The following is a 25,805-nucleotide window of genomic DNA, read 5'->3' as shown; positions in this document are numbered from 1 at the left end:
CATAGGCAGCTTCCTTGCAGTCTACCACGGCTTATTTTGCTTTGGATTATTCGACAATGGATTCTAAATATATACAGGGAAACCACTGCAAAACCTACTGAGCAAAAAAAGCTCCATAGGAATGTTTCAGTGAGATTAAACTAATGCAACAGTGATCTCTTAAAAGTCTTTTGTACATCAGTCTGGAAGCTTGGTAAAGGCATTTTGGCAGAAAATTTGCTTCCAGGGTGATTCAGAAATTTCTCAGTAATTAATTCAACAGCATTTCCACTTTCTCAAGAAAAGTCACTGAAGCAAGAGACCATTATCCTGTGAAAATCCTGTGTCTTTCTTACAGCTTTAAACCCAGACAAACTGCTCTTTGGATTTACTTTTTCTTTTTGGGTATTGGGTAAACTCTTTTTCTCCTCCATATTCTGTATAAAAGATAGGTTTAAAAAAATAAATCTGGTGAGACCAGATGACGTGTAGCTGAGGGGGAAAAATGGGACAAGCGTTCCAGCTGGGAGTCCCTCCATTAGCTCTGGCAAGGAGCAGCCAAAGTGCCTGCCAAAGTACTATTTCATCTATACATGCACAAAAGCAGATCTATTGGCATTCATACCTGTTGCTTTAAATTTATGGTTCTTCCTGTGAGAGCCCAAAGTAGAAACGCTGGCACCTACCTGCACTGCTGCAATCACTGCATCCTTCGGGCACCAGCCCGAGGAGGAGCTGCTCTGCCACGAGAAGAGCTTGAACCTAGTGGAATCAACTACAAGATGAAATTTAACTTTTACCTCCCTAAAGAACTGAAATAGACTTTTATAGCAGAGTCATCTCAACATTTATGGTTATAAAACGAATGTTCATTATGGACAAGGAGTAAATAAAGCCCCAAAGAACATTCAAAAGATTAATTGTTAACATAGGAAGAGGATAGGTCGAGTAGAGACTGAAGTGTTTGACGGGAAGCCCGGTCATTTAAGTTCCTCCACTGCTATTGCTGAGTCCCTACAGAACACGGTAAAACAGCAACAGCAACAGTGATGCTGAGACGTTTCTTTGGGCTGCCCAGTGTTTGGAAATGCAGCCTCTGAAAAACGGCTTAAAATCAGAATAGGTGTCGTGGAAACGGAAGAGATTTAAAATAAAATGCTTGAACTTACTCTTCCGGGGGATTCTCGTCCTGAGCACACGTGCGGTGGAACTGCTGTTTAAAACGAAAATTTAAACTTGCCTGTGCAGGGAGAGGAGGAGCCCTCCCCGGCAGGGCAGGCGAGCGGTGCCTGATCAGCCAGCGAAGGGAGTGGGCAGGGGGAAGCCCCAGCGCCAGGCACCTCTCTGGTGGGGGGAGCCCACATCCCTGCGGACATTTGCTCGGAACTTCCGTGTGGTGGAGCTGGGACCAAGTCGTCCCCGCACGCCGGGAATTGCAGGCGAGACCCCGCAGGGCTGCAGCTCCTGAACAGCTACGCGGACATGTGTGAAGAAAACGTAAACTCCGCTACTTGTCATCTGAAAAAGACCCTAGAACCCAGCCCCTGAATAAACGGCAAGGGTTTGCAATCGCCGCTCTGCAAAACGAGCGCGGAGAAGCTGCGCAGCTCCCGTGCTGGGCAGGAAGGAGACTGAGGGGCGGGAAGGAGGCTGAGGGGCTGCGGGAGGCTGAGAGGTTGCGGGGAGCGATGGGAGGATGAAGAAACCATCAGCGGATGCTCGGCAGCTCGCCGAGGCTTTTCGGCATGTTCGCGTTCCTTAAACTTCGTAGTTAAAACCAAGCAGTACCCGCCCCGCGGTTCCCCTCTCAACTTTATTCACGTCCCGGTGAAACACACGATTCCAGACGTCGGTAGCAGCCCCTGCCACCAGCTTCTGCAACCACAAGCAAGGATAGACCGACAGGTCCCCAGCAGAGCTCCCGCAGGCATTTCACAGATCGAAGAGCTGTGCTCAGCACCTGCCCCGCGGTGCGGCCGCGCAATGTTAGCGGGGCTGCGGTCGCTGCAGTGTCCCCGCCGAACCCGGCGGTAGCGTGGCACGAGTGGCATTCACTCGTCGCTGCCACGGGCGGTGACTCCGCCGCTGGGAACTGAGAAAGCCCACAGCGAGGCAGGGGCGGCAGCGGGCGGAGCCGCGCCTGGGATACCGGCTACGGTTAGCGCCCCCACTTCGGGACTGCCGAGGCAGCGCGCTTGGGCACTCCCTTTACCGCGGGGGCACACACCGCTGGTGCCTGATGGTGGCATCGTCCTGGTCAAACACTCTGCTACTTATGGCGGGCAGGAAAGGTGCTGCCAGCCCCCGACTCTCGAGGGGCTGTGGATAGGGTTTCCGTGCCCAGTCGCTGCAGAGCAGTCCGCCTGGCCCGCTTCCCCACACCCGCTTCGGCGGGCAGCAGGTTTCTCCCGCCCCCGTGTCGCGTCGCATCCCCCTGGGCCACGGGCAGAGCAGCTGTCCCCGATACTCCCTCGCCGCACTCCTCCCGCCCCCGCCCGCCGGGCGGATACTTGCTGCGCTGGTGCAAACATCCTGTGCGGGCAGGTGCAGCTCTGGCGGGCCGTGACAAAGGGCCCTCCGTGGGTGATGCATGGGCGACGGGCAGCTGCCCCGTAATCCCCGCCGGCGGGGCTCAGCGTTACGCCTGGGGAAGGCGACCCTCCCCCCCCCCCCCCCCCCCTTCCTAGGTGCCTCTTCCGCGCGCGGAAAGACGCTGCACCTGCTGTTAGAGTTGTGTGACGTTGGTGATGGTGTTAATGATGATGGTGATGCCGATGGCTTCCTTTTGGACCGCGGATCTATGCCGTGGACTAGTACTGGCGCCGGCGGTGCGGCCGCCCGGCAGCACACAAGGCAGTTCGCAGCTGAGAACGGGCTGCTGGCACGTACCCAGAGTCCCTCGCTCTGGAGAGGAATAGCGGGATGCTGGCCGAATGCACTCCTTCCCCTGTCGGGGAAACGAGGGAGAGTCGAGGGTGCGCCTTTCGCGCAGGGGTCACCACTGCCTCGCCTGAGGAGATGGTGGCCGTGGCCACTTCATAAGTGCCTCTGCCCCATAAACACTCCATGCGTCCCCATCCCCACTTGAGCGAGACTCCCGCTCGCCCAAACGCAGCCGCTGTCGGAGCGCCGGGAGGGACGGCAGGGTACCATCGGGCGGGCGAAAAGTGTGGCCCTGCGGATGGGAATCCGTGGAGGAAGCGGCCCCTCTCTGCAATGCGGACCCTTTGCTGCAGAGGTCGCCACGCGTGAGCGGTCCGCGGGGAGCGGGGCCTCGCCGCGCAGTGTGAGGAGGGCCCCCGCCCCGCGGCTCCGCGCCGCGCCCTACGCTGGGATTTTTGTGAATGGGACGCTCAAGGAGCGGGGCATGACGTCAGCGCCAAGCCGAGCTCCGGCGCCCAATGACGGGACGGGCCTCGTCGGGCGGCCGAGGCGGCGATTGGCTGGCGGCCCCGCTCGGGCGCCCACGCAGGCAGCGGCGGCGGCAGGTATAAAGCGGCGACGCCGGATAATGCGCGGTACCGCGGACACCTGCTCCCGCCTTCGGTCTGCGTAGTCCCGCACCGCCGGTAAGCACCGCGTCGTCTCCCGGGTCTCTGCTTGCGGTCGGTCCCTCCGTCCCGCCTCGCTGCCGGGGTGCAGAGCTTTGCGCGGGGCCTGGGTACGCGTGGGAACACGCCTGTGCGGGGAAGGTGGGGGAAAGTTAGAACTCGGGGTGTCTCTGCTCCCGCGACGCGGCGTGGGGTGCCCTGCAGTCATGCAGGACCGCTCTCGGCGCAAATCCCTCTGCCGTGCCGGCTGTTCTGCCGGTGCTGGGCATCGTTCAGGGGTTGCCCGCAGGAAACGGAGTCTCCTTTGGGGATGTCTGGTCGTTCTGATGAGCCGCATCGAGCACTGGGAGCTGGCGAAGCTGAAATGATGTGGTAGTCAGTGATATGCTATTTTGAGTCTGTGACAGAAACAGACGCCTTAAATCGGAGAGCTTCGGTTATAGGTGTTTTCTTCACAGGTTGTGCTCTTCTGACTGACTTTTAAGTGGCCCTTTTTCTGGTTTCACAGTAGAAATATTTATTGAAATGTAACCTCTGAATTCTTCTAGTGTAATCTGACCTGCGGCGTTAGTGTAGTAGCTGCCAAAAGCAGGCAGTTTGAGGTGAAGTGCTAGCAGTGACACTTCATTCTTAAAAAAAACTCATCACCGAACGCTTTCATTTTTTAACTTGTATCCCAGAGCTGTGCCTGTTTGTGTCAGACACACGGGCTCTGACATTGTGTGCAGTACTTCAAGGAATGTTTTTCACCAGTCTGAGGGAAAGTCTGCATTAAGGTGGATGAAGATAGCTGTGCAGAGCTGCAAACCTGCGTTTTTATCCCCCGTGCCAGTCCTGAATTGTATCTTTAATTCTGAGAAACCCAAAGCATAGTAGTAATCAACAGAAGCAACGGAATGGCAATATGTAAAGAAAAAAAATGTTAGTATTTGTGCTACTTGTGGCTAGGAAACTGTGACCTCTTTAGTAGAGCTTATAGGAATGAGAACTTTGGAAAACAGCCATTGCTTGATGTACCTCTTTGTTGTAGAGAGGAAATCATGGTTATGCTGAAGATTTCATCTTTCCTTGCTGTTTATGCCTTGGTTGTGTGCCAGATGGACAGCTTCCAGGCAGCCCCAGTCAGGTAAGAAGCTGGTCCTGTCGCTTAGTGCTGTGTCTGAATGCTGTGGAAATACTTAATGTTCTTCAGAGATCTAGGAGGGAAGCAGACTACAGTGGATGAGAAAGCTGGCTGCTTCTGATGAGATTTTTGATGCCGTGGCTTTTTTATTGCATATATAAGCCATCTAAGGCCGTGCATGAGGATGGCTTGCGTAGTCACACCGGTGAAAGACACTGCCAATGACACAGTGATGCATGCCAAAACCTCTCTCCTGTTCGTGGCCCTCTGCAGCAGTTTGGCTTTTATTCATCCTGCTTTCCTTGCCTTTGCCTAGACCTGGCTTGGAGTCCATAACAGATCGAGTGACACTCAGTGATTATGAAGCTCGGAGGTTATTAAATGCGCTGGTGAAAGAGTTCATACAGATGACAGCAGAAGAACTGGAGCAAGCCTCTGAGGGGAACAGGTAAGAACTGCAGTTCTGGGGTGGCAGAAAGTCAATGAGGAAACATTATGACTTCAATATTCAGGAGAAAGCCATCTGAGCAGACCTTCTGCAGGTCAAGATTTTTCCTTCTCCCAAAGTTTTGGCTAACTGTGGTGACCTCACTGTTAAAGGATGAAACTGCAGATACATCCCAGTGTGGGTATTGAGAGAATGGCTTACACCTAATTAACCTGCTTCTATCTGTCTCTTACAACTGAAAATGGAGGGCAGTTTGAGCTTGAGTGTGAGTGGGTTATGTTAAAATATGACAGCAAAAGGTATGTCTTCCTAGTGGAAGTGCTAGGAGCTGTTCAGTTGCTCTTGGATTCTCTGTCGTGAAAGTGCATGCTCTTGCAAGGCATGGAAAGTCCCTGGCAGAGAGGATATGTTCCTCTTAATGCACGCAGCGTCGCTCTCCTCCTAGACCAAAGGCATGCCAGAGAATTTGCATTACCCTAACAGGATTTGTATTGCAAAGCATGGTGGTGATGTATGAGACTGAACAGCATGCTGAATACACAGGCAGAAAAACTTCCTGACCCCTGACTGAGCATCCATAAGGCTAATTAACTTGCTTTTCAACAAAGTTGAATTCATTGAAAAATAGTGTTGCCCTTCTGACTGCATTCTTGCATGGAATGTGATGTGAAGGACTTGGTTTTGGTTTTTGTTATTTTTTAAACTTTCCTAGCTTGTAGATATTTATGTGGGGAAGAACTGCATGGATATGCATGTTTGTGATTCCTCTTCCTTTGGGCATGTGTTTGTTTTTTTTCCCTCCCCTGCAGCCTGGATAGACCCATTTCCAAACGCTGTGCCAGTCTGAGTACTTGTGTGCTGGGCAAACTGTCTCAAGAATTACACAAATTGCAAACTTACCCTCGCACTGACGTCGGGGCTGGAACTCCTGGCAAGAAGCGAAATGTGCTGAGTGACCTGGAACACGAACGCTATGCAAACTACGGGGAACCCTAGGAAACAACTAGACATGCTTATTTCTTTGCCCTTCTCCCCTTTTTTAACCTGATGCATGTGGATCTAACTTTGATTGCTAACTTTGCTGTGTTACTTTGATTCTGTTTTCGACAGAGAATGTTTGAGACAGACCTAATGTTAGGAAGACAGAACATGCCAGCCTAGGGAAAGCATAAATAAAAACCCAATGAACAGCACTGCCTTGACATTTCAAATGATTTTCTTAGACCCTGATTAAAAAACGAATCTAAGCAAGGCTCTTAATTTCTGGCTGCTAAATGTACAAGTAGACTTCTCTTTTGTGCTTGCCCATGCACTTGTTCAATAAACCTATTTTTCTATAAGGGTTAGATCTGCTTGGTTTAATAATTTGTTTTAAACTGTGAGATTTCTAGATATGGGTACAAAAGTTCTACGAGTTGTCTTCACGTTCAAGAGATGTAATGGCAGTAATCTCAGGAAAGCTGAAAGAACTTAGAAATTGAAATCCTTGCATGTACATTCAGAGGTACTGATAGCAGTAAGCAGTTGTGCATGCAGTCCTGCTAGAAAGGATCTTGAGATGCAAAAGAATCAGGAAAGGCTCAATACAGATTTGTTCCCACAAACTTGAAATGTGATCCTGATTAAAACTGGGTTCTGAACATTTCCAGGTAAGACTTTTGTGTTCTTTTTCCTTCTTACTTCACAATATGTCTTTACACTTAGTATATTTAATACTTAGGTATGTTTAAAATATTTTTACTAATGCAAGACAATACAGTGTAGGTGAATTGTAAATGAAGGAACAAAACTGGATTTTTTACAGTTCTTCTATTGCAGCACTGCATCTGTCTTGTAATCAAGAGGCCTGCTCCAAGAAATTGGCATTGATGTAGTGAGCAATATTTGCTGTTAGTATTAATAAGCTGTTTTGTAGTGCTCAGCTGAGAAAACCCCTGCTATTGCAAAAGAATGTCATTACCTCAGTAGGAAATTTGTCAGGCAAGGTCTGTGAATGCCTTAGTCCCCCGTCTGTTAAAATTACTAGCTACTGTAAACTACTCCCATGCTGAAGTGCTGTTGTAGACAGGTCTAACTCCAGGAACAAGGGGTGCCCACATTCCTATTAAATATGAGGAAGCAGTATGTTTGTGTTGGTCAGTTCTGAAAGCAATTGGTCAATTCCTGTGCAGATAGAGCTTTACCAGAGCTGCTGACAAATCTCTTGCTGTCCTCAGTGATGTGAGGATTTCACGAGTTGTCTGGGTGTCACGGAGCAGAGATGTTCAAGTTGAAGATCAGTGACTACCACTGACCCCCCAGCAGCACTACAAAAACCTTTGCAGATCTAAGCTTTTGGAAGATGTGGGTATTAGTTAAATGCTTCAGACCTAAATCTCCTCGGCACTTCTCAGAAGGTCATAATGACTTGCTGGAGGTGAGCAATGGCTCAGGTGTGGCTGAAAATATGGCTTGGTCTACAGTCCAGTTGCTTGAGAAAGGAAGGACTTGGCCACCTCTTGTAATCTGAAACTGACAGTAAGAAAAGCATAAAGACTGCTTTTAGAGCTTGTAAGCTGTGCACACAAGTTGCAAATGCTCACTGCACATCAAGCCTACCTTTTCTATAGAAAAATCTCCCAGGCATAGCATCCCACAATGATGTTTCAGTGTACACAGGGCGAAAACTCGAGAAACTAACTCTTTTATTTTCCTTTTGAAAAGCAGTGTCACAGCACAGAAGAGGGCGTGCAACACAGCAACCTGCGTGACCCACCGTCTGGCAGACTTCCTGAGCAGGTCAGGAGGAGTGGGCAAGAACAACTTTGTACCAACCAACGTGGGATCCAAGGCCTTCGGCAGGCGGAGAAGAAGTGTTCAAATATAAGAAGCTTGAACGATAATGTGAATATGGTAACTACATCATGATAAATCAAATCTGCAGTGCAGGCAACCTGTGGCAGAGGCAGAATTTTAGCTTTGCTGGGCAAATAACAGCCCTGCAGAGACAATCTCTGAGCAAGCAGAGCGATGTTACAAATACAAGAGTAGCCTGTTCAGACGATGAGGAGGAGCTTTTGTAGCTGTTCTGCTTAGATAATTAGCTTTGCAGTGCATTAACTAAATGCAACAGGTTGGAATTATTTGCTTATTTAGCTGTAGCATTTCACTATCAACATAACTCTGGATTTGTTTCTTTCAGGTTGCCATGAAACTGAAAGTTCAACTTTAATTTCCTAATGAAAGCAACTCTTCTCCATCAAGCAAGAGAGACAGAAGATTAATTTTGCATCCTAATATTGAAAATGTTTTATTTAACACAAATGAAAACACTTCTGTTATGTATAGTACAAGAGAATCTAGTTATTAAAGTTAAATTATTGTATATTCTTTTTATATGCAACTCTATTTCAAATAAAATGTGAGAGCATCTATTCTTTATTTATCTTCCAGCTTGTATGTGATCCATGCTACTTCTCCTGGCACTACTGCCACATCTCGGGGATTATACAAAGCTGCTGCCTGGCCAGGCCTATATGTATTATACAGTGTGCTGTGCCTTGATGTAAAACACTGACCTAATCTGATTGTACAGTATGTTTAAAAGGAAAGGAAAAAAAGACAAGAACAACAACAACAATCTAAAGCTAACACTTCAATATTGTATCATTTGTGAATTTATGCAGAATTAAAAAACAAGTATTTTAGATACACTTGGATTGAGAAGCTGATTTTTCATTTGCACACACAGAAGCATTTGGCACTAACCCAATGTCACTGCAGATCAGATGGTCCATTGATCTGCTGCAGCCTCATTAACCATGAATACTAGGACTGGAGTAAAAAGTTCAGACCAGAAAATATTGCTGCCTTATAGATGTATTCATAAAGCAGCAGCTCTAAGACTCTGCTTGGTGAGAATTCTGCAAGAAAAACAAAAAGGTTAGTTAGATTTAATAAAAGCAGAGACCAGCTTCATATATGCATTAAGACTAAACTGTTTTTATCGAGGATGTACTTCAGGTGAAATGGCTGAACAGGCTTTGGAGAGTTTTGTCTAAGGTTGGAAATGTGAATTAGAAAAGGGAGCTACAGAAATGCACCTTTTTTTTTTTTTTTTTTAAGTAATCCTGAAACAGTCTATTTAAGGATCAGGGATAAATAATTAGAGTGAGTGGAGAAGAGGGTAGTTGGAATCCATCCATGGACTTCTAAGTGGTGCTGCCAACTTCCTCTTCAAAGCTGATGCTGTTTCAGTTTAGTAGCTGAGTCAGATACTGGTTAAGATCTGTTTTGCACCTCACAGCTGGCCTCAGTTGAAGATCACCTCCCATGCAAAGTAGAGGTTAATGCTTTCATGCTCTCTCTCTCTGTGTCTGCTGCAGGTGTAATAGCAATGAGGAAGCTTGGGCAGCCAGATGTAGACATAGCCAGTAAGGTCATCCAGTGACAACGCTTCTATACCATGCTCATTTGTGACTATGATTTTACTCCTTGGAGAATTTTTCAGCCCTGGTAAGTCAGTGTACAAAGCAAGCCCTGTAGAAGATAAAACCAGTTTAGAAGGGAAAAGTTCCAGTACCTAAATGGTTGAAGGACTTGGCTTGGAAATCTGTTGCCCAGAGGCAGTCTAGTGCTGTTTTCCATTTTCCTCTGAAGTATCTGGGATTGCCCACAATTGGGTGTGCTATACCCACATGGTGAACCACTGCCTTGTGCTTGTGTGAGGATCTAGTTATGTTAGACTCAGCTATCAGTTTTGGAGCCTGGAAGCATTCTTCACAAGGTTTGAGGAATATTTCCTCATTTCCCTTTGCACATAGTGGAGATTGGAAGCTAAGATCTCCTGGCTACATCAATAATACTCCTCTCTGTCATTGCAGAGCCTCTGAATACTGATGGCAGGTTGTCTCTTTGGTTCCCTACTGCAGCACTCAACAGCTTAATCTTTTCCAAGGCAGAATGCCTCAGCACAGTTACTGGGATGAATACATAACATTTAGTGATGCATATTCAATAAGAAAACAGGCAATATTCATGTGTCTCTTCTGGCTATACAGTCCAAATGCTCAGGCAGTTTATTTGTTTCCATTCTCTCTTGAGACACACCTGAGGCTGCTTCATGTAATCTGACAGCTGTAGAGTCCATCTCTTCTAATAACTCTTGGTCCTTCTTTTCAGTTTAACAAAGTTGGGTATTTTCTTCTGTCAGCCAAAGGGATTTCTGCAGACTGATGTTCTGTGCCAAATGACAAACCTAACCTGTAAGCCAGGTTTAGTAACCTTGGTGCTGGTTTTCACATCGTCGTGGTTGTTGGACGTAACTCTTGATAGGTGTTTGATTTGTTTGCTAAGGTTTTTTCCTTAGGAAGAAACAGTTACTTGAATATCTCAGGATCTATTCTTGTTGTACCTTCTGTCTCTGTCTGCACAGAGATGCAATAGACTCACCAGATAAATACACCTGTAAAGGACAAAAGGTAAATAGGAAAAAAGTTGAGGGCCCTTCCATCCTTCTCCATGACGTGAAGAGAAACAAACCCTTCACCACAAAACTCAGCTGCTCAGAGCTTTAGAAGAAGCAGATTAGTATTAAAACAAGGTGAAACTGGAGGTATAAACACTTATATTTTCATGTTGTTAAATCTGAAGGCAGTGCACGTAGTAGAGGGAATTTCAGAGCCACTAGAGGCTTGTCAATTGCTTTGGCTGACTGTGAAAAAGTGGAACAAATTGCTTGTTTTTTAAAAGTGCTGTTCCTGATAGTATTACCCAAACTTGTCAGCTCTTAAATAAACCCCAAACTTCTATCCCAGGAGAAAATCTATCTGAGAATTAGCATTTAATAAGGAAAAGTATGGTTTCTAATGTACTTACCTTTCCATTTTAATTACATTGCCATTCTGTGTGTGCTGAAAGCTGGCAGAGAAGGCAGAGCTGGTGCAGTGTATGTGAGTGGTGTCAAACCCAAGTCACTTAGCATTCAGTCAGCCACGACAATATAGATCAGTCATGCATGAGTGTTTGCATTCTTGTTTATGAGGCAGTATCGTGATGCCTATGGTTTGGCTCTGGGGTTTTTAGATGCTTGTCAGCATGTTTTCTTTAACAAATAGGTTGCCTTTCTAAGCTGTGTGCAGACAGAGGCTTTGAGAGTGTACTTTGCAAGTACAGGCAAAGGAGGAAGAAATCTCTGAGAAACACAGGTTATGAATTTTGCCCAATGCTCTGCTCTGCTCTGATGAGAAGTAAAGAAGCACCATCTTGTGGCCAGTGAATAAGCACAGATGAGGTATTTACCCATCTACTCTTGCTGGTGGGAGCAGCTTCCAGCTGGACATGGGGTGGGTGAGGAGGGGCACTGACCTTTGCTAGTGCTATGAGGCAAACTCACCTGCTTACCTCCTGGAGTGGGCTGTGAGGATGGGGACTTGTAGGAAGGTGTCGAGGGCTCCTCAGGGAGTCGTGAGCCTGCAGGGCCACTGTGCAGGGCTGTGAATGCCTATGGAGTATCACATGGGTGTGAATCAGCTGCTGTGGGGACCAGGTGAGGGATAACAGCAAAGGCAATATCAACACATGTCCCCATGGACCTTTGCAGCTCCCAAAAGAGAGATGTGGGAGCCATTCACCTGTGTGCTTTTAGCCCAGGGGCAGGTGGTCTCCTGCTCCTAGACTTTGGTCCACCAGGAGATTGCTACTTGTACTGACAGGACATAATTTTGAAATAACCCAAGTGGACTATCACTGTGTCTCTCTCCAGATATTTTTATCCCTTTTTTCTCCTTCTGTTAGTGGAATTTAATTCATCTTCCTGAAAGCTTCCATCATCTGCAGTGTGAGAAAGGAGCAGAACTAATGCTATTGCTTCTGACACTGAACACTGCCAAAAGCAACTTAGAGCAGGCAGTAGTAAATTTTGGTATTGGTTATCTAATCCAGCGTTGTCATGCCTAATTAGCAGATTGAACACCTCTACAAGGTGAGGAGTTTAAAACATGCTGGAGAATTCGGGCCTGTGCATTTTGCTAGGTTGAACTCCTTCAGAACAGCAGACCTGTTAGAGGTTAAATGGGCATTTGAAGCCATGTTGAGCAATGGCAACTTTTTTCCAAGCTGGCTATGCTCGCAGCTTCTGACAATCAGGTGAACCTTGCCCTAGCTGCTTGAAAGGGTCCAGGACGTGGTGCATACCTTTTACTGCCTCTTCAGTGTTCCTTTCCCTGGTGTGAGCTGAATTCTCCCATTCTTTAAGTGTTCCTTAGGCCTCCTGAAGCTGCTCTTTTCTGCAAGACAGTCTTTTGTCTCTGAGGGTGGAGAGGAGTAAGGTCATCTGCAGGTGATGGTCATGTATGGTAGATGTCTTGAGTAACTGCTTCCAAGTTTGCCAGCAAGCCTAAGTACTGAGATTCCTTCTGCAGTGCTACAGAGAGGAAATTGCCTCAGTATGAAGCAAAGGAGAGGAAGCAATGAAGGATTTAAACACTGAACAACCTGCGTAGTTCCAAAATGCTGGGTGCAGTGAGCAGCTGTTTGTGAGCTGCCAGCCTCTCAGACAGCCCACTTTAGAGCACAGGAAGAGGGTGCAGAGGACGGTCAGTCTGGTTTCAGTGCCTTGTTTTTCTTAGCGTGGTGTTTTGCCTCTTCAGCACTAGTCAGGTGCTGCAGGTGATCTCCTCCTGTCTGCTGTCAGTCAGGTCAGAAAGGCTGGATGTCCCCAGTGCTAGAGCTGGTCTGTGCCATGGAGGTGGGCTATGCCTCAGCCCCTCCAGAGTGAAGGAAGGGGGATTGATACTTCTGCTCCTCCAGGCTGGAGCCCCGGCCTTACCTTATGGCCAAGGTGTTTCCTCTTGGCCCCCAGGAGAGAGGCTTGCCAAGGCTGCTTCCTACTGCCTGGCCTGTTGTCCCTTCAGTGCTGGCTCGAAGGTTGGACTGGATGATCTATGAGGTCTTTCCAAGTGGGTGTATTCTGTGATTCTGTCTGCTGAGGTACCAGCACCATCAGAGCAGGAGCAGTGGAGCTCTGGACTGCTTAGCTCTCTCTCACCAGCTCCTGTTCCCCTTGAAGCAGCTGTGGCCCAAGGTGCTGGGAATGCTGGAGGGTGTCTCCTCCTCCTCTCCCAGGGCAGATGGAAGCAGCCTGTGGACCCTGACTGTACCTGTCCTGGTAGATCCCACTGACCTGTATTTGTTGCACAGTCATCTATCTACCTGTACAGTCATGATCAAAAGGAGCACTTTTCCTTTGCTGTTTAGAAAACCTGGTGTCTGGCTTACTTTGTGCTTACTCCCTCTGAGCCTATTTCTGCTTCCTGAAAGAGCTTCACTCTGTGGCCATTTGGAGTCTGTATAGCACTTTTGTAGCTTTGCAAACACTTTGAAAGTCCAAATCAATGATGTCATCCACATTAATTTGTGCATTACTCTGCTGACATGTTTGAAGGTCTGTTATAGGCCTCTGCTGCCTCTTGTTGTGGAGGAAGACTATTATTCTAATTAGTATACATTCCTAAAGTAGTTTATAATTTCATTTTTAGCTCTCATGATATAACCATTTTTTTTATACTGAATGGTGTTGTAGTTACTGATATCAGTGGGTAGGAATGGGCTGTTACCACAAATTAATGCCAAGCAAGTGCATCATGAGGGAGATGACAGTACCAGTGGAGGGACTTTCATGTAGACAGGCAGATTTTGTCTGTTGAAGAGTATCAGTATCACAGAATCAACCAGGTTGGAAGAGATCTCCAAGATCATCCTACCAACCTAGCACCCAGCCCTAGCCAGTCAACTAGACCATGCCACTAAGTGCCTCATCCAGGCTTTTCTTGAACACCTCCAGGGACAGTGACTCCACCACCTCCCTGGGCAGCCCATTCCAATGCCAATCACTCTCTCAAGAAATTCTTCCTAACATCCAGCCTAGACCTCCCCTGGCACAACTTGAGACTGTGTCCCCTTGTTCTGTTGCTGGTTGCCTGGCAGAAGAGACCAACCCCCACCTGGCTACAACCTCCCTTCAGGTAATTGTCGACAGCAATGAGGTCACCCCTGAGCCTCCTCTTCTCCAGTCTAAACACCCTCAGCTCCCTCAGCCTCTCCTCACAGGACTGTGTTCTAAGCCCCTCACCAGCCTCATTGCCCTTTTCTGGACATGTTCCAGTATCTCAACATCTCTTGAATTCAGGAACCCAGAACTGGACACAGCACTCAAGGTGTGGCCTGACCAGTGCTGAGTACAGGGGCAGAATAACCTCCCTTGTCCTACTGGCCACACTGTTCCTGATACAGGCCAGGATGCCATTGGCTCTTTTGGCCACCTGGGCACACTGCTGACTCATTTTCAGCCTACTATCCACCAGTACCCCCAGGTCCCTTTCTTCCTGGCTGCTCTCCAGCCACTCTGTCCCCAGCCTGTAGTGCTGCTTGGGGTTGTTGTGGCCAAAGTGTAGAACCCTGCACTTGGCCTTGTTAAATCTCATCCCACTGGCCTCTGCCACCCATCCGTGTCAGTGCTCCTGCAGAGTCTTAAGAAGGCAACTCTGCCAGTGACATTTTTGAGTGTGTGTATATTTTCCAAGCAAACTTTTGGTTAACACAGTCCTTACCTCCTGGAAAATTCTTCTTTATTACTCCATAGCTAAAGATACTAAGTGTTAAATTAGTTATGAAAATGAATATTGATTTGTGTTCTTAATGTAGTAGAGAATTAAATGGAAAATAGATGGGTCTGACCTTCACATGCTGGAGTTGCAGTTCAAACTAAAACTGCTTTAGTTTTAGTTTAAAAGAGTTACAGATAAGCAGATCAGAGACTGAGGCATTACATAAAGGGAAAAAAAGTCATCGACTTTATGCCTTGCCTCTTTCTAGTTAAAGCATATTCCTGGTAAAGTTACACACCTCGGTGTGCAAGAATTTTGCTTGCTTTGTGCAAAAGCTGCCTTTGCTTCTCATTGCTAACTGAGGTTCTCAGAGGAGACAAAAGGTCCATACTGTACCTTTTTTTCCTGTAGACAGAGGCAGAGCTCTGTGTTATCTTGAGCCTCGGGTGTCAGAGCTGGTTTTGGTAATCATCTATTTTAAACTCAGGTGAATTCAGTGTTTCACTGAAACATCTTTGGGACTGATAGGATTAGTGTTCCTGTTCAATTCTTCCAGTGACTTCCTGAAAGGCACCACCTTGTATCAACAACACCTATAGCTGGTAACTAAAAGCCTTAGCTCTGTGCCCTGTCTCATAGTGGCACAAGTTGCCAGTGTCCAACACACAAAAAGTACAACCTGGGTAGCCTCAGGGTCCCTGAGACCTTTCTGTCACTATTATCTCCAGCATTTCCCCTCATCAGAGGTTTTACAGTGTGGTCTGCCTTAGGTGATCCTGCTGTGGCAGGGAGGTTGGACTGGCTGGTCTCCAGAGGTTTCTTCTGATCACTACCATTCCACGATTCTGTCTGAGTACTCCTGGCAGCATTTTGCAGAAGCTGTGCTTTATAGGCTGGTGCCACTCTAATGGTGTAGCAGGTAGATTTGAGATAAAGCTCCTGCTCTCACACATGTTAGTAAAATCACTTCCAATTCAGCAGCTTTTGATGATGTGTTAAGATAAAAGTTAACTGGAGCTGTCTCTCATGGCCAGTCAACTTTAGCTGCCGTGTCCTGTCAGCCCTCCTAAGCAGAGTGATAAAGCCCCTTTCTCCTGCAGGCCCTGGGATGTCTTGCTATGGGCACCAGGCTTATCTGGTTTTCTGAGTGCACTTTCTCCACCTCAGGATTTACCTCTAATCAGAAATCCATCTGATGAGGCTTTACAAAGTACAACCTCCAGTGTACTGACTAAAAAATACTATGATTTGTACATCAGGTACTTTTTGCTGGTTAGCATGTAATGACCACACTATATCCTGTATGCCTCTTCTTCCTCAAGGCTATGGTGTAGTAGTGCACCTGGTAGAGTTAAATAATGGTTGAACTTAATGATCTTAGAGGTCTTTCCCACATGATGGTTCTGTGATTCTCAAGATCAATGTATCCATCTCCAGGAATTCAGGTGGTGCTTCTCAGGTGAGCTGATGCTCCTTTGCAGCAATCAGGACAACTCTAAATTGATATAAATATAATAGGTACTTGTAAGCAAATACTTACAGTGAAATTCAACAAGGCCAAGTGTAAGGGTCTACACCTGGGTCGGTGCAATCCCAAGCACAAATCCAGGCTGGGTGGCAAATGGCTGAGAGCAGCCCTGAGGAAAAGGACCTGGGGGTCTGGGGTGATGCAGAGCTCAACATGAGCTGGCAGTGTGAGTGCAGCCCAGACAGCAGCTGTGTGCTGGGCAGCCGCAGGAGCAGTGTGGGCAGCAGGGCAAGGGAGGGGATTCTGCCCTTTGCTCTGCTTTCATCAGACCTCACCTGCAGTCCTGTGTGCAGTTCTGCAGCCCCCAACACAAGAAGGACATGGAACTGTTGGAGCCAGTCCAGAGGAGGGCCACAAAAATGGTGAGAGGGCTGGAGCAGCTCTGCCATGAGGACAGGCCATGAGAGTTTGGGCTTTTTAGCCTGGAGAAGAGAAGGCTTCAAGGAGACCTTGTAGTGGCCTTCCAGTATCTAAAAGCGGCCTACAGGAAGGCTGGGGAGGGCCTGTTCACAAGGCCCTGTAATGACAGGATGAGGAGTAATGGCCTTAAACTGGCAGAGAGGAGATTCAAACCAGATGTTAGGAGGAAGTTCTTTGCAGTGAGGGTGGTGAGACACTGGCACAGGCTGCCCAGGGAGGCTGTGGCTGCCTCCTCCCTGGAGGTGTTCAAGGCCAGGCTGGATGAGGCCTTGAGCGACCTGTTCCAGTGGGAGGTGTCCCTGCCTATGGCGGGGGGCTGGAGCTGGATGAGCTTTGAGGTCCCTTCCAACCTGAACCATTCTGATTCTATACCACACATTTGTATAGACCCAGAAGCACGAAGTGCCTTTGATGGAGATGAAACTCTATAGACTTAACCTTTGGGTGAGGCTGTTGTGGTCTCAGTAACACATGTATCCAGGCAGAGGCGAAGGGAAGCATTTCACTTGCTGGTGTGGTGAGTTTTCAGCAGCTGTGTGGAAACGGAGCCTGCAAAGGTGCTGGGCTGGAGCGGTTGGGTAGGTGTTCCCCAAGGATCAGTGCTGGGCCCAGACCTGTTCAATATCTTTATTGATGACCTGGACGAGGGCATTGAGTCCAGCATCAGTAAGTTTGCAGATGACACCAAGCTAGGAGCAGGTGTGGAGCTGTTGGAAGGTAGGAGAGCCCTGCAGAGGGACCTGGACAGGCTGGATGGGTGGGCAGAGGCCAATGGGATGAGATTGAACAAGGCCAAGTGCAGGGTTCTGCACTTTGGCCACAACAACCCCAAGCAGCACTATAGGCTGGGGACAGAGTGGCTGAGAGCAGCCAGGAGGAAAGGGACCTGGGGGTACTGATAGATAGTAAGCTGAAGATGAGCCAGCAGTGTGCCCAGGTGGCCAAGAGAGCCAATGGCATCCTGGCCTGCATCAGGAACAGTGTGGCCAGTAGGACAAGGGAGGTTATTCTGCCCCTGTGCTCAGCACTGGTCAGGCCACACCTAGAGTACTGTGTCCAGTTCTGGGCCCCTCAATTCAAGAGAGATGTTGAGGTGCTGGAACATGTCCAGAGAAGGGCAACGAAGCTGATGAGGGGCCTGGAGCACAAACCCTATGAGGAGAGGCTGAGGGAGCTGGGCCTGTTTAGCCTGGAGAAGAGGAGGCTCAGGGGTGATCTTATTACTGTCTACAACTACCTGAAGGGGCATTGTAGCCAGGTGGGGGGTGGCCTCTTCTCCCAGGTAACCAGCAATAGAACAAGGGGACACTGCCTCAAGTTGTGCCAGGGTAGGTACAGGCTGGATGTTAGGAAGAAGTTCTTCACAGAGAGAGTGATTGGCATTGGAATGGGCTGCCCAGGGAGGTGGTGGAGGCACCGTCCCTGGGGGTGTTGAAGAAAAGACTGGATGAGGCACTTAGTGCCATGGTCTAGTTGACTGGATAGGGCAGGGTGATAGGTTGGACTGGATGATCTTGGAGGTCTCTTCCAACCTGGTTGATTCGGATTCTATGATTCTATGACGCCTTCTGGAAGCTAGAGGGCACAGGAGACACGGAGAGCCTGCGGAGCGGCTCGCTGGTGGGGGAGTGCGAGGGAGCCTCTCGCCGTCACTCATTGCCTTCTCTTTCTGAAGTGACCCAAAGCAGAAACACCTTTACGGATCCTTACATTTTTCCCCCTGATAGCCTAAAGGAAAGCCAGTTATGTGTAGAGCTATTCATCTAAATGAAGATGTTGATGCATCCCATGTTTAATCCAGAGCGCTGTGTCGGTGCGTTCTGCACAAGCTGCTGGCATTAACCACTGAAATAGAGAGCTACTCATTATTATTGTTAAAACAAAAAGTGGAAGGTAAGTTCATGAGCACTACGAGCATTGCTATCAAGTGCAATAATCATAGACTTCAGAGTCTCATTAGTTTAGCTGCTCTGGTCGATATATTTTGCAGCTTTTCCTTGTCCCCTGTACAGTATTTCTGTGACAGCAAAATCCTGCTGTGCTTTGGGTTATGCTTTGTGTCTCTGCTTCTGTAATTCCTGCACAAGAGGGATATTGGCAGACCGTTTGCAGTATAGATAAAGGCTTGTTTTGTTTGCATTTTAAAATAGAGATCACAGGACTTACCCTAAATGTATAAGAGGAACAGAGCATCCTGAGCTGCGCTTTGGAGGACCTCCCCAAAGTCCAGCAGGTTTTGTTTTCAATTCAAAGCAATCTAATGCAAGAACTGGTTAGACCACACCTTGAGTACTGTGTTCAGTTCTGGGCCCCCCAGTTTAGAAGGGACATTGAGATGCTTGAGCGTGTCCAGAGAAGGGCGACGAGGCTGGGGAGAGGCCTTGAGCAGAGCCCTACGAGGAGAGGCTGAGGGAGCTGGGATTGGTTAGCCTGGAGAAGAGGAGGCTCAGGGGTGACCTTATTGCTGTCTACAACTACCTGAGGGGTGGTTGTGGCCAGGAGGAGGTTGCTCTCTTCTCTCAGGTGGCCAGCACCAGAACGAGAGGACACAGCCTCAGGCTGCGCCAGGGGAAATTTAGGCTGGAGGTGAGGAGAAAGTTCTTCACTGAGAGAGTCATTGGACACTGGAATGGGCTGCCCGGGGAGGTGGTGGAGTCGCCGTCCCTGGAGCTGTTCAAGGCAGGATTGGACGTGGCACTTGGTGCCATGGTCTGGCCTTGAGCTCTGTGGTGAAGGGTTGGACCTGATGATCTGTGAGGTCTCTTCCAACCCTGATGATACTGTGATACTGTGAACCACAATCTATGAAGGACACAAGATGTATAAAGCAATTTATTTATGCAGAGTTTCTCAGGTCAGTTGGCTTTCTCTCTCAAACAGAAAAATCAAAGGGACTGTGAGTTTGTAGGACTCCAGTATCAAAGAAAAGATACCCTCCAGCCATCTCCACAGGCTGCATTTTCCACAGATTTTCTGCTTGCAGCCAGATGGGTGCTGAACTATGGTGTGATATTCCAGTAAATAAGACAAGACTGGTGGGGTAATGAAGCTCCACTGAATTATTCATTGGGTCCTGGATGATACAGAGAGAAATACTATAGTGAGTGGCCCTGAAGATGAGAGCAGTGCACAGCACAGCCCTGCCTGGGCAGCACACCTGGCCTGCTTTGCCTGGTAGGCAGCTGCAAAACTGAATACCTTGTGTAAATGAACTGTACCCACTGTGTCTGGTAGCCATCCATTACTCATCTAGAAACAGTCAATCTAATTCCAAAAAAAGCCAGTTAAGTGCATGCTCCAGTGCCATGGACATAAAATTAAAAGCATGTTCAAGTGCTTTGCTAAAAAGCAATGGACTTCTAGGCATCTTTAAAGAGCAGCAGATCTTCAGACTTGCTGGCTCAAATCTGATGATGCCTTCTAATGAATGTGACAGATAAATATGGGGACACAGAACGTATTAGCACAAAGCTGGTTCCAAAACCTGATGTGTACCAATAAGTTAATATTAGCTCATGAAGTACTTTCCCAGCTGGCCTTTAGGCTGTCCTGGAGCCCTGCCTTGCTAAACATCTTGTTTTGGGTCACAGTGTGGTCAAGGGTGGAAAGGGCATGGCCTTCTCAGAGCTGTTGGGCAAGGTCAGGCTACCTGAGAAGTGAAAAGCTGCTTTTCCTCTATCAGCAATGGGCTTCTCTATTGCTTGTACAACACATTTTGCATTGTTAAGCTGCTGGAACAAATGCACCAAGGCGGCAGAACAGGAGAAACAAAGTGGGTGTTTTCTAGTCAGAAGAGTAAGAGGAAACTAAAGTGGCAATGATGCAAGGCCTTTGGTGTATGCCCTTTGATAGGCACTGCCAACAGCCCCCTAACTGTGGGGGCAAGACAAAGCAAGGCTAAGCAGATTGAGAACACACATAAATGAGAATATATAAACAGTAAAACAGGAGGAGTTAAAACAAAAAGGTCTGAAATATAAAATGGATTCAAAGTGGAAGCTTATTTTGCTTTTTCCTCCTTCTGAGTTTTTAGGAGGCCAGTTCTGACTGTAAACTGTATAGAGCAAGAAATATACTCTAATCTTAACAGCCTGGGATGACTTAAAAAAAATCCAGGCTCAGCAGAAAGGATCATTTTTGTTGTATGAATCCAGTTGCAGGATGCAACCACATCTGGTAGCTAAAGACAAAAGTAGGCATATTGGTGGCACCATGAGTGCTAAGGGGTGTCAGTGTTGGTGCCAGTGCCTACTGACCACTCTGAGTGCTTACTGTGAGAACAATTAATACCAGATTCCTGAGAAGCTGGTGGAATTTGCCAGACATCCAAAAAACAACCAGACCATTTTGAGGTCCTGATTACTTCCTAATGAACTGCTTGACCCCAAGGGCCTACGGCAGCCATGAAAGTCTGCTTTTGGGAAGCCCTGTAGAATTGTTCCATTCAAATACAGACATAATTACACCTCTCACAATATTACATCCCAAATCCTCCCAGTAACCAGAATCATTGCAGTGTGTGAGGAGTGAAGAGCCCCTTTATGCTTACAGCAGAAAGCATCTGAATTGTTATGAGCTAGAGAAGGTTCATAATAGGAAAGGGTAATAGAAAAAGCCTCGAGGCATCATTGTAGGCACAAAAGAGGCATGAGTAAATCTGAGTCTGAGGGTGACAATGCTGTCTCTTTACTAGAACATGCTCCTGTGAAGAGAGAGAGAGAGAGAGAGAGAGAGAGAACAGGAATCCTCTGCCTCCTTCACAGAAAATCACGGCTACAGAAAAGTTGTGCATTTCAGTCTGTTCCCATGGTTTTAATCTTCTAATTTGCTCCAATTATTCCTACTCAGGGCTGACTTATGTTCAGCAACTTTACTTTAAAAAAAAAAAGTTTCCTCTGACAGAACAGGGCTCATGCTCAGGGGCAGGACAAGGGGGAAATGATGTGTTCAGATGCAGTCATTTGGCCAAGCTTTCCATGAAAATGTCTCTGATGCTGCCTGTGTTGATTGATATTTCCTTATGTGCAGCAGGTCCTCAGTTTTCTGTCTCCCCTTGGGGAAGAGCAGAAATGTTGACCTCATAAGGGAATTCTTCAAATCTGTTTCCCAGGATGCTTTTTGGTACTAATAGGTAGTTTATTTAACAACTGCATGTTTTTAGCATGAGCGGGGTGTAATGCAATAGTAAGCCCATAAGAAGTTTTAACCAGCTGTACTGTGTTATGCTGCATCACTAAGAGCACTGCTTTTCCAGAACCAAGTATGTGTTTTCATCAGTCATACCCAGTATCCTCACTCTGGAGTGGTCACTGCATGGGCAGGAGTAGGACTTGCCTGACAGCTGTGGAGCTAGGAGACTCTGTGAAATCCTCACATCTCATAGATCTTCAGCTCTTACAGGTTTTGTCACAATCAGCCTCCAAGTGGTTTCCTATGAAGGCAGATATGAGGAAACAGCTGCTCTTTCACAGAAAGTGCCAGATCTGGAGTCTGTCAGAAGGAAGCAGGGAGCCAGAATGGGTGTAATATGGGACATGGTAAGGAGCTGAGGTTAGGAAGAATAATAAGCAGCATGGAAGTCTATAGGAAGACAGCCCTTGCTGGTTCTGCTGCTCGTGTAGAGATACAGACTTTGCAGTTTCTCTTCATTGGGTATGGGTGTGCATTCACAGCAATTCACAGTGGGTCATCTGGGGAACTGACCGTCTTTTCAAATCAATACCAGCTGGTAGCAGTAACTTGGTCACAGGACAGAAGGTGACAGATACAGTGAGTAGCTGAGCTAGATGAGGAGCCTGAAGTTATAGCCAACTGGCTCCAAAGGTGTTGCTTTGCATTGCAGAAGGTGACTGATGTGTCTGTCACCTACACACAAAGAAAGATATGCAAGCAGTGAGTAAATTGTCCTTAAAATGGAGGAAGAATTAGGAACAAGCTAGCTATAGCTCCTGAGTGTTTCTTCAACAATCATAGAATTGGTCAGGGTTGGAAGAGGCCACAGGATCATGTAGTTCCAACCCCTCTGCCACGGGCAGGGACACTTCACACTAGATCAGGCTGTCTAGAACCTCATCCAGCCTGGCTTTAAACACCTCCAGGTATGGGGCTTTGATCACTCTCCAGACAACCCATTCTAGAGTCTCACCACCCTCATGGTGCAGAACTTCTTCCTACCATCCAGACTGAATCTACCCATTTCTAGCTTTGCTCCCTTCCCCCTAGTCCCATCACTACCTGACATCCCAAAAAGTCCCTCCCCAGCTTTCTTGTAGGCCCCCTTAAGATATTGAAAGGTCTCAAAAATGTCATCTCAAAGCCTTCTCCTCTCCAGACTGAACAGCCCCAACTCTCTCAGCCTCTCATAGGAGAAGCTTTACTGAAACAGCCTGCCAAGTCTGGGGAGCGTACACAGCACCAAGCTGAGCTGGTTGGACTGAAAGCCTGTAATTTTCTAGATTAACAGTTGCAGAGATAAGGTTTAGTTCTGAGTAAGGGCTGCTAACTGCAAAAAACAGAAGGAGAGTGTTGTTAACAGTTATCCATTTGTCTAATTAGATGCAGGATTTACTGAAAGTGGAGACTAGTCTGCTTTGAAGGCATGGTCCTGGGCGTGTCTGAGTGCAGTTACTGCCGGCAGCACAGCATTCCCACATGTGGTACCAATTAGTGCTGCTTAAAAAGTTTAGGGAGGAATGAATTTCTTGGTACTGCGTCACCTTTTCTTTGATAAAGTACAGGTGATGGCAGGTTATGTCTTTGATGCTACCAAAGTGGCACTTGACACAAGAGGGGACTTTTTATAAGCCTCATGGTCAGTTGTGTTTCTGAGGAGAACAAGAGTGGGCCAGACACTGGGGACTTTGTCTGATGGTTACTGTGTGGAAGGGGCTCTGGGTCTGCATAGCAAAGCAGGTGAGCTGGAGCTGTAGCTCTATGGAAGCCATCCCAGGGTGTTTTCTTTGGCCCTCTTGGTCTCTGTGAGCCATGGGGACTGTGGGAATTTGATTTCTTGTGAACCCACTAATGAAGAGTGGTGGATGACAATCTCCTGCTGGAATTTCCCCCCAGTTTTCATTAACCTCTGTATAGATACTATTTTAATTAAAATACTCTTGACAGCACCTATGAAAAACCTGTGGGGGTTGCAACAGCAATTAAATGTGTTGTCAGAAATGATAAGCAGCCTGGTATCACAGGAAGGAAATTAGCACTCTGACCAATAATGGAACAGTAATCTTAATCCAGAGCTTTTTACCTCTCAGGAACTGCTTAAAATGGATGGATTTTGGAGATCAGGCAATTTTAGAACAAGACAGTTAAGCAATAGGTGCCATAAAGCATCTCCATTTTAAAAGTCAGTGTCATACTGGTGTAATAGTGGCTGATAGCCAGGCAGCAAGAAATGTGATGTTAATTAGACATTAATAATAGTGTATGTGCAAAGCATTGATTACTTTCCTAAATTTTGGATATCAGAAAGATATCAACCTTGGCTTCTAGGTTATGCCACCCTCAGTCCTTTATTAGTTGGGAGCTGCACAGTGTTTGTTCATCCTGAAGGCACTGTTTATCTTTTAGATGGATTCACACTGTGTTTGGACAGACATAATTGAAATGGGACTCTCTACTGGCCCAGACTGGAAGGTGCAGTTCTTTCCCTAGTCACAGCAGGCTCAAGAGATGCAGATGTAGGTGCAAGGATTAAGCCAATGAGCCCACCACAGTCACAGAAATACTGGTGGGAAGAGCTGCCTGAGAAGGAGCAGTCTGTAAAAGCAGCCACAGCTTTGCTATAGCAGAGGGTGCCAGGTGGTTGAACTTCTTTTCTTCTCTCTTAAAAAAGGATACTGTTTGTTCCTCGCAGTCCTCCCATTTACTCTTACAGTTGATTCATGTTTTCTGGTGCATTTGGATGATGGCCTTGACCTGGGGGATGACATCCAGGACCAGATTACTTCATGGACTAATTCAAGTGACAGCTTTTTACACCGAAGGAGTAGCTTAGAAGGTAGCCTAGCAGGCAGTGGTGACTGGAGAAGCTCTAAGACTGGCCAGTAGGGTAAGGCATTAATTTGGTGAGCAGGACCAGGAGACACAGACTTACAGCTACAACGAGGACTAAAAAGAAGTGTCTGTGCATAATGGAAAAGGGCAGCAATGGAGGGCATCAAAAGGGGATCGACAGGAGCAGAATGAAAAAAGTGCCAATGGGTGAGGAAGTTGGAGCAGAGGGAAGACAGCATGGACAAAAGTTCAGGCTCCTTGATGATGGCAGGGTTTGGGGGAATTGAACTAAAAGCTTTCCTTGTGAGGCAAGTCTCATGTCTGGAGAGCCCAAGGGGTCAGTAAAGATGTACAATGAGTTTCAGTGTCAGCTTCCAGGCTGGATGTAGACAGGAAATGACCATGGTTTCTCATGGATGCACTGAGAGAGAAAATGAAATGCAGCAAAAGTGAAACATACCCCTTCCAAGGTACTTGCATACTGCACAGAGTTAGAATTTTTCTGTTATGTCAGCAACAGGCCAAATGTGAAGTACTTCTAAGGAAACACCTGTGTGGAAAACCCCCAGAAACACAGATGTAACATGAGTGATAAAACAAATGTTAGCTTTCCATGTGATAGTATTCTTTTTTAAACCTAAAATGATTTAGTTACAGAAAAGAAGCCTGCATTTGGTGAAAATGTGGTGCAGTCCACATTGTGCTCCTGACAACAATGCTGTTTCAAACAAATCTGTTTTTACAACTTTCTTCCAGTAGACCACATCTGCATTTTTAACTTCCGTGGAAGTTTTTCTTGTGCTTCTATACCAGTCTGTATTGTGATGGAACTGTTACTTATCTCCAGATTTATCCAGTCCCTCCTTTGTGGAGAGTCTGGAGTTTAACAGGGTCTCTAATTATATTCCTCTGCTAGCTGACCACCACGAAAACTGAAATCCTCACCACAGATCTGTAAAAATGTTTCCACTTGCACTGGGAGACAAAAATAGAATAATTCCATGTCTTTTTGGACGGATGCCTGGTTGAAACTATGCAGGGTTTGACTGACAAGAGGATGTAGTCTTTGCTGAGAGCACTTTCTTTAGGGTCCTTTTTAGTCTTCGCGAACATTTAAGCAGATGAATGAAGAGAGGATCTGTGCTACTTTCCCTTCGTTTTTGTTAAC

General features: G+C 47.1%; 1 protein-coding gene across 1 annotated transcript; it reads left to right on the top strand.

Annotated features, from left to right (window-relative positions):
• The first annotated feature begins 3,444 nt into the window (after positions 1-3,444).
• Positions 3,445-6,447, top strand: CALCA (calcitonin related polypeptide alpha). Its single transcript, XM_064163652.1, has 4 exons — positions 3,445-3,548; positions 4,561-4,656; positions 4,970-5,101; positions 5,911-6,447. Exons 2-4 carry the CDS (start codon positions 4,571-4,573, stop codon positions 6,095-6,097), a joined length of 405 nt encoding a protein of 134 aa, XP_064019722.1. The 5' UTR covers positions 3,445-3,548; positions 4,561-4,570; the 3' UTR covers positions 6,098-6,447.
• The last annotated feature ends 19,358 nt before the right edge of the window (positions 6,448-25,805 follow it).

The sequence above is a fragment of the Pogoniulus pusillus genome, chromosome 24 (genome assembly GCF_015220805.1).
Source record: "Pogoniulus pusillus isolate bPogPus1 chromosome 24, bPogPus1.pri, whole genome shotgun sequence".
In the NCBI taxonomy this organism is placed as follows: domain Eukaryota; kingdom Metazoa; phylum Chordata; class Aves; order Piciformes; family Lybiidae; genus Pogoniulus; species Pogoniulus pusillus.
Note: the sequence above shows the minus strand (reverse complement) of the source record. Positions and strands in the feature narration are given on the sequence as shown.

Excerpts from the sequence above, each read along its gene's own strand:
- CALCA (XM_064163652.1), top strand. The coding sequence starts at position 4,571 with ATGGTTATGCTGAAGATTTCATCTTTCCTTGCTGTTTATGCCTTGGTT. Across the intron at positions 4,657-4,969 it reads TTCCAGGCAGCCCCAGTCAG|ACCTGGCTTGGAGTCCATAA; the intron begins GTAAGAAGCTGG and ends GCCTTTGCCTAG. Across the intron at positions 5,102-5,910 it reads CAAGCCTCTGAGGGGAACAG|CCTGGATAGACCCATTTCCA; the intron begins GTAAGAACTGCA and ends CCTCCCCTGCAG.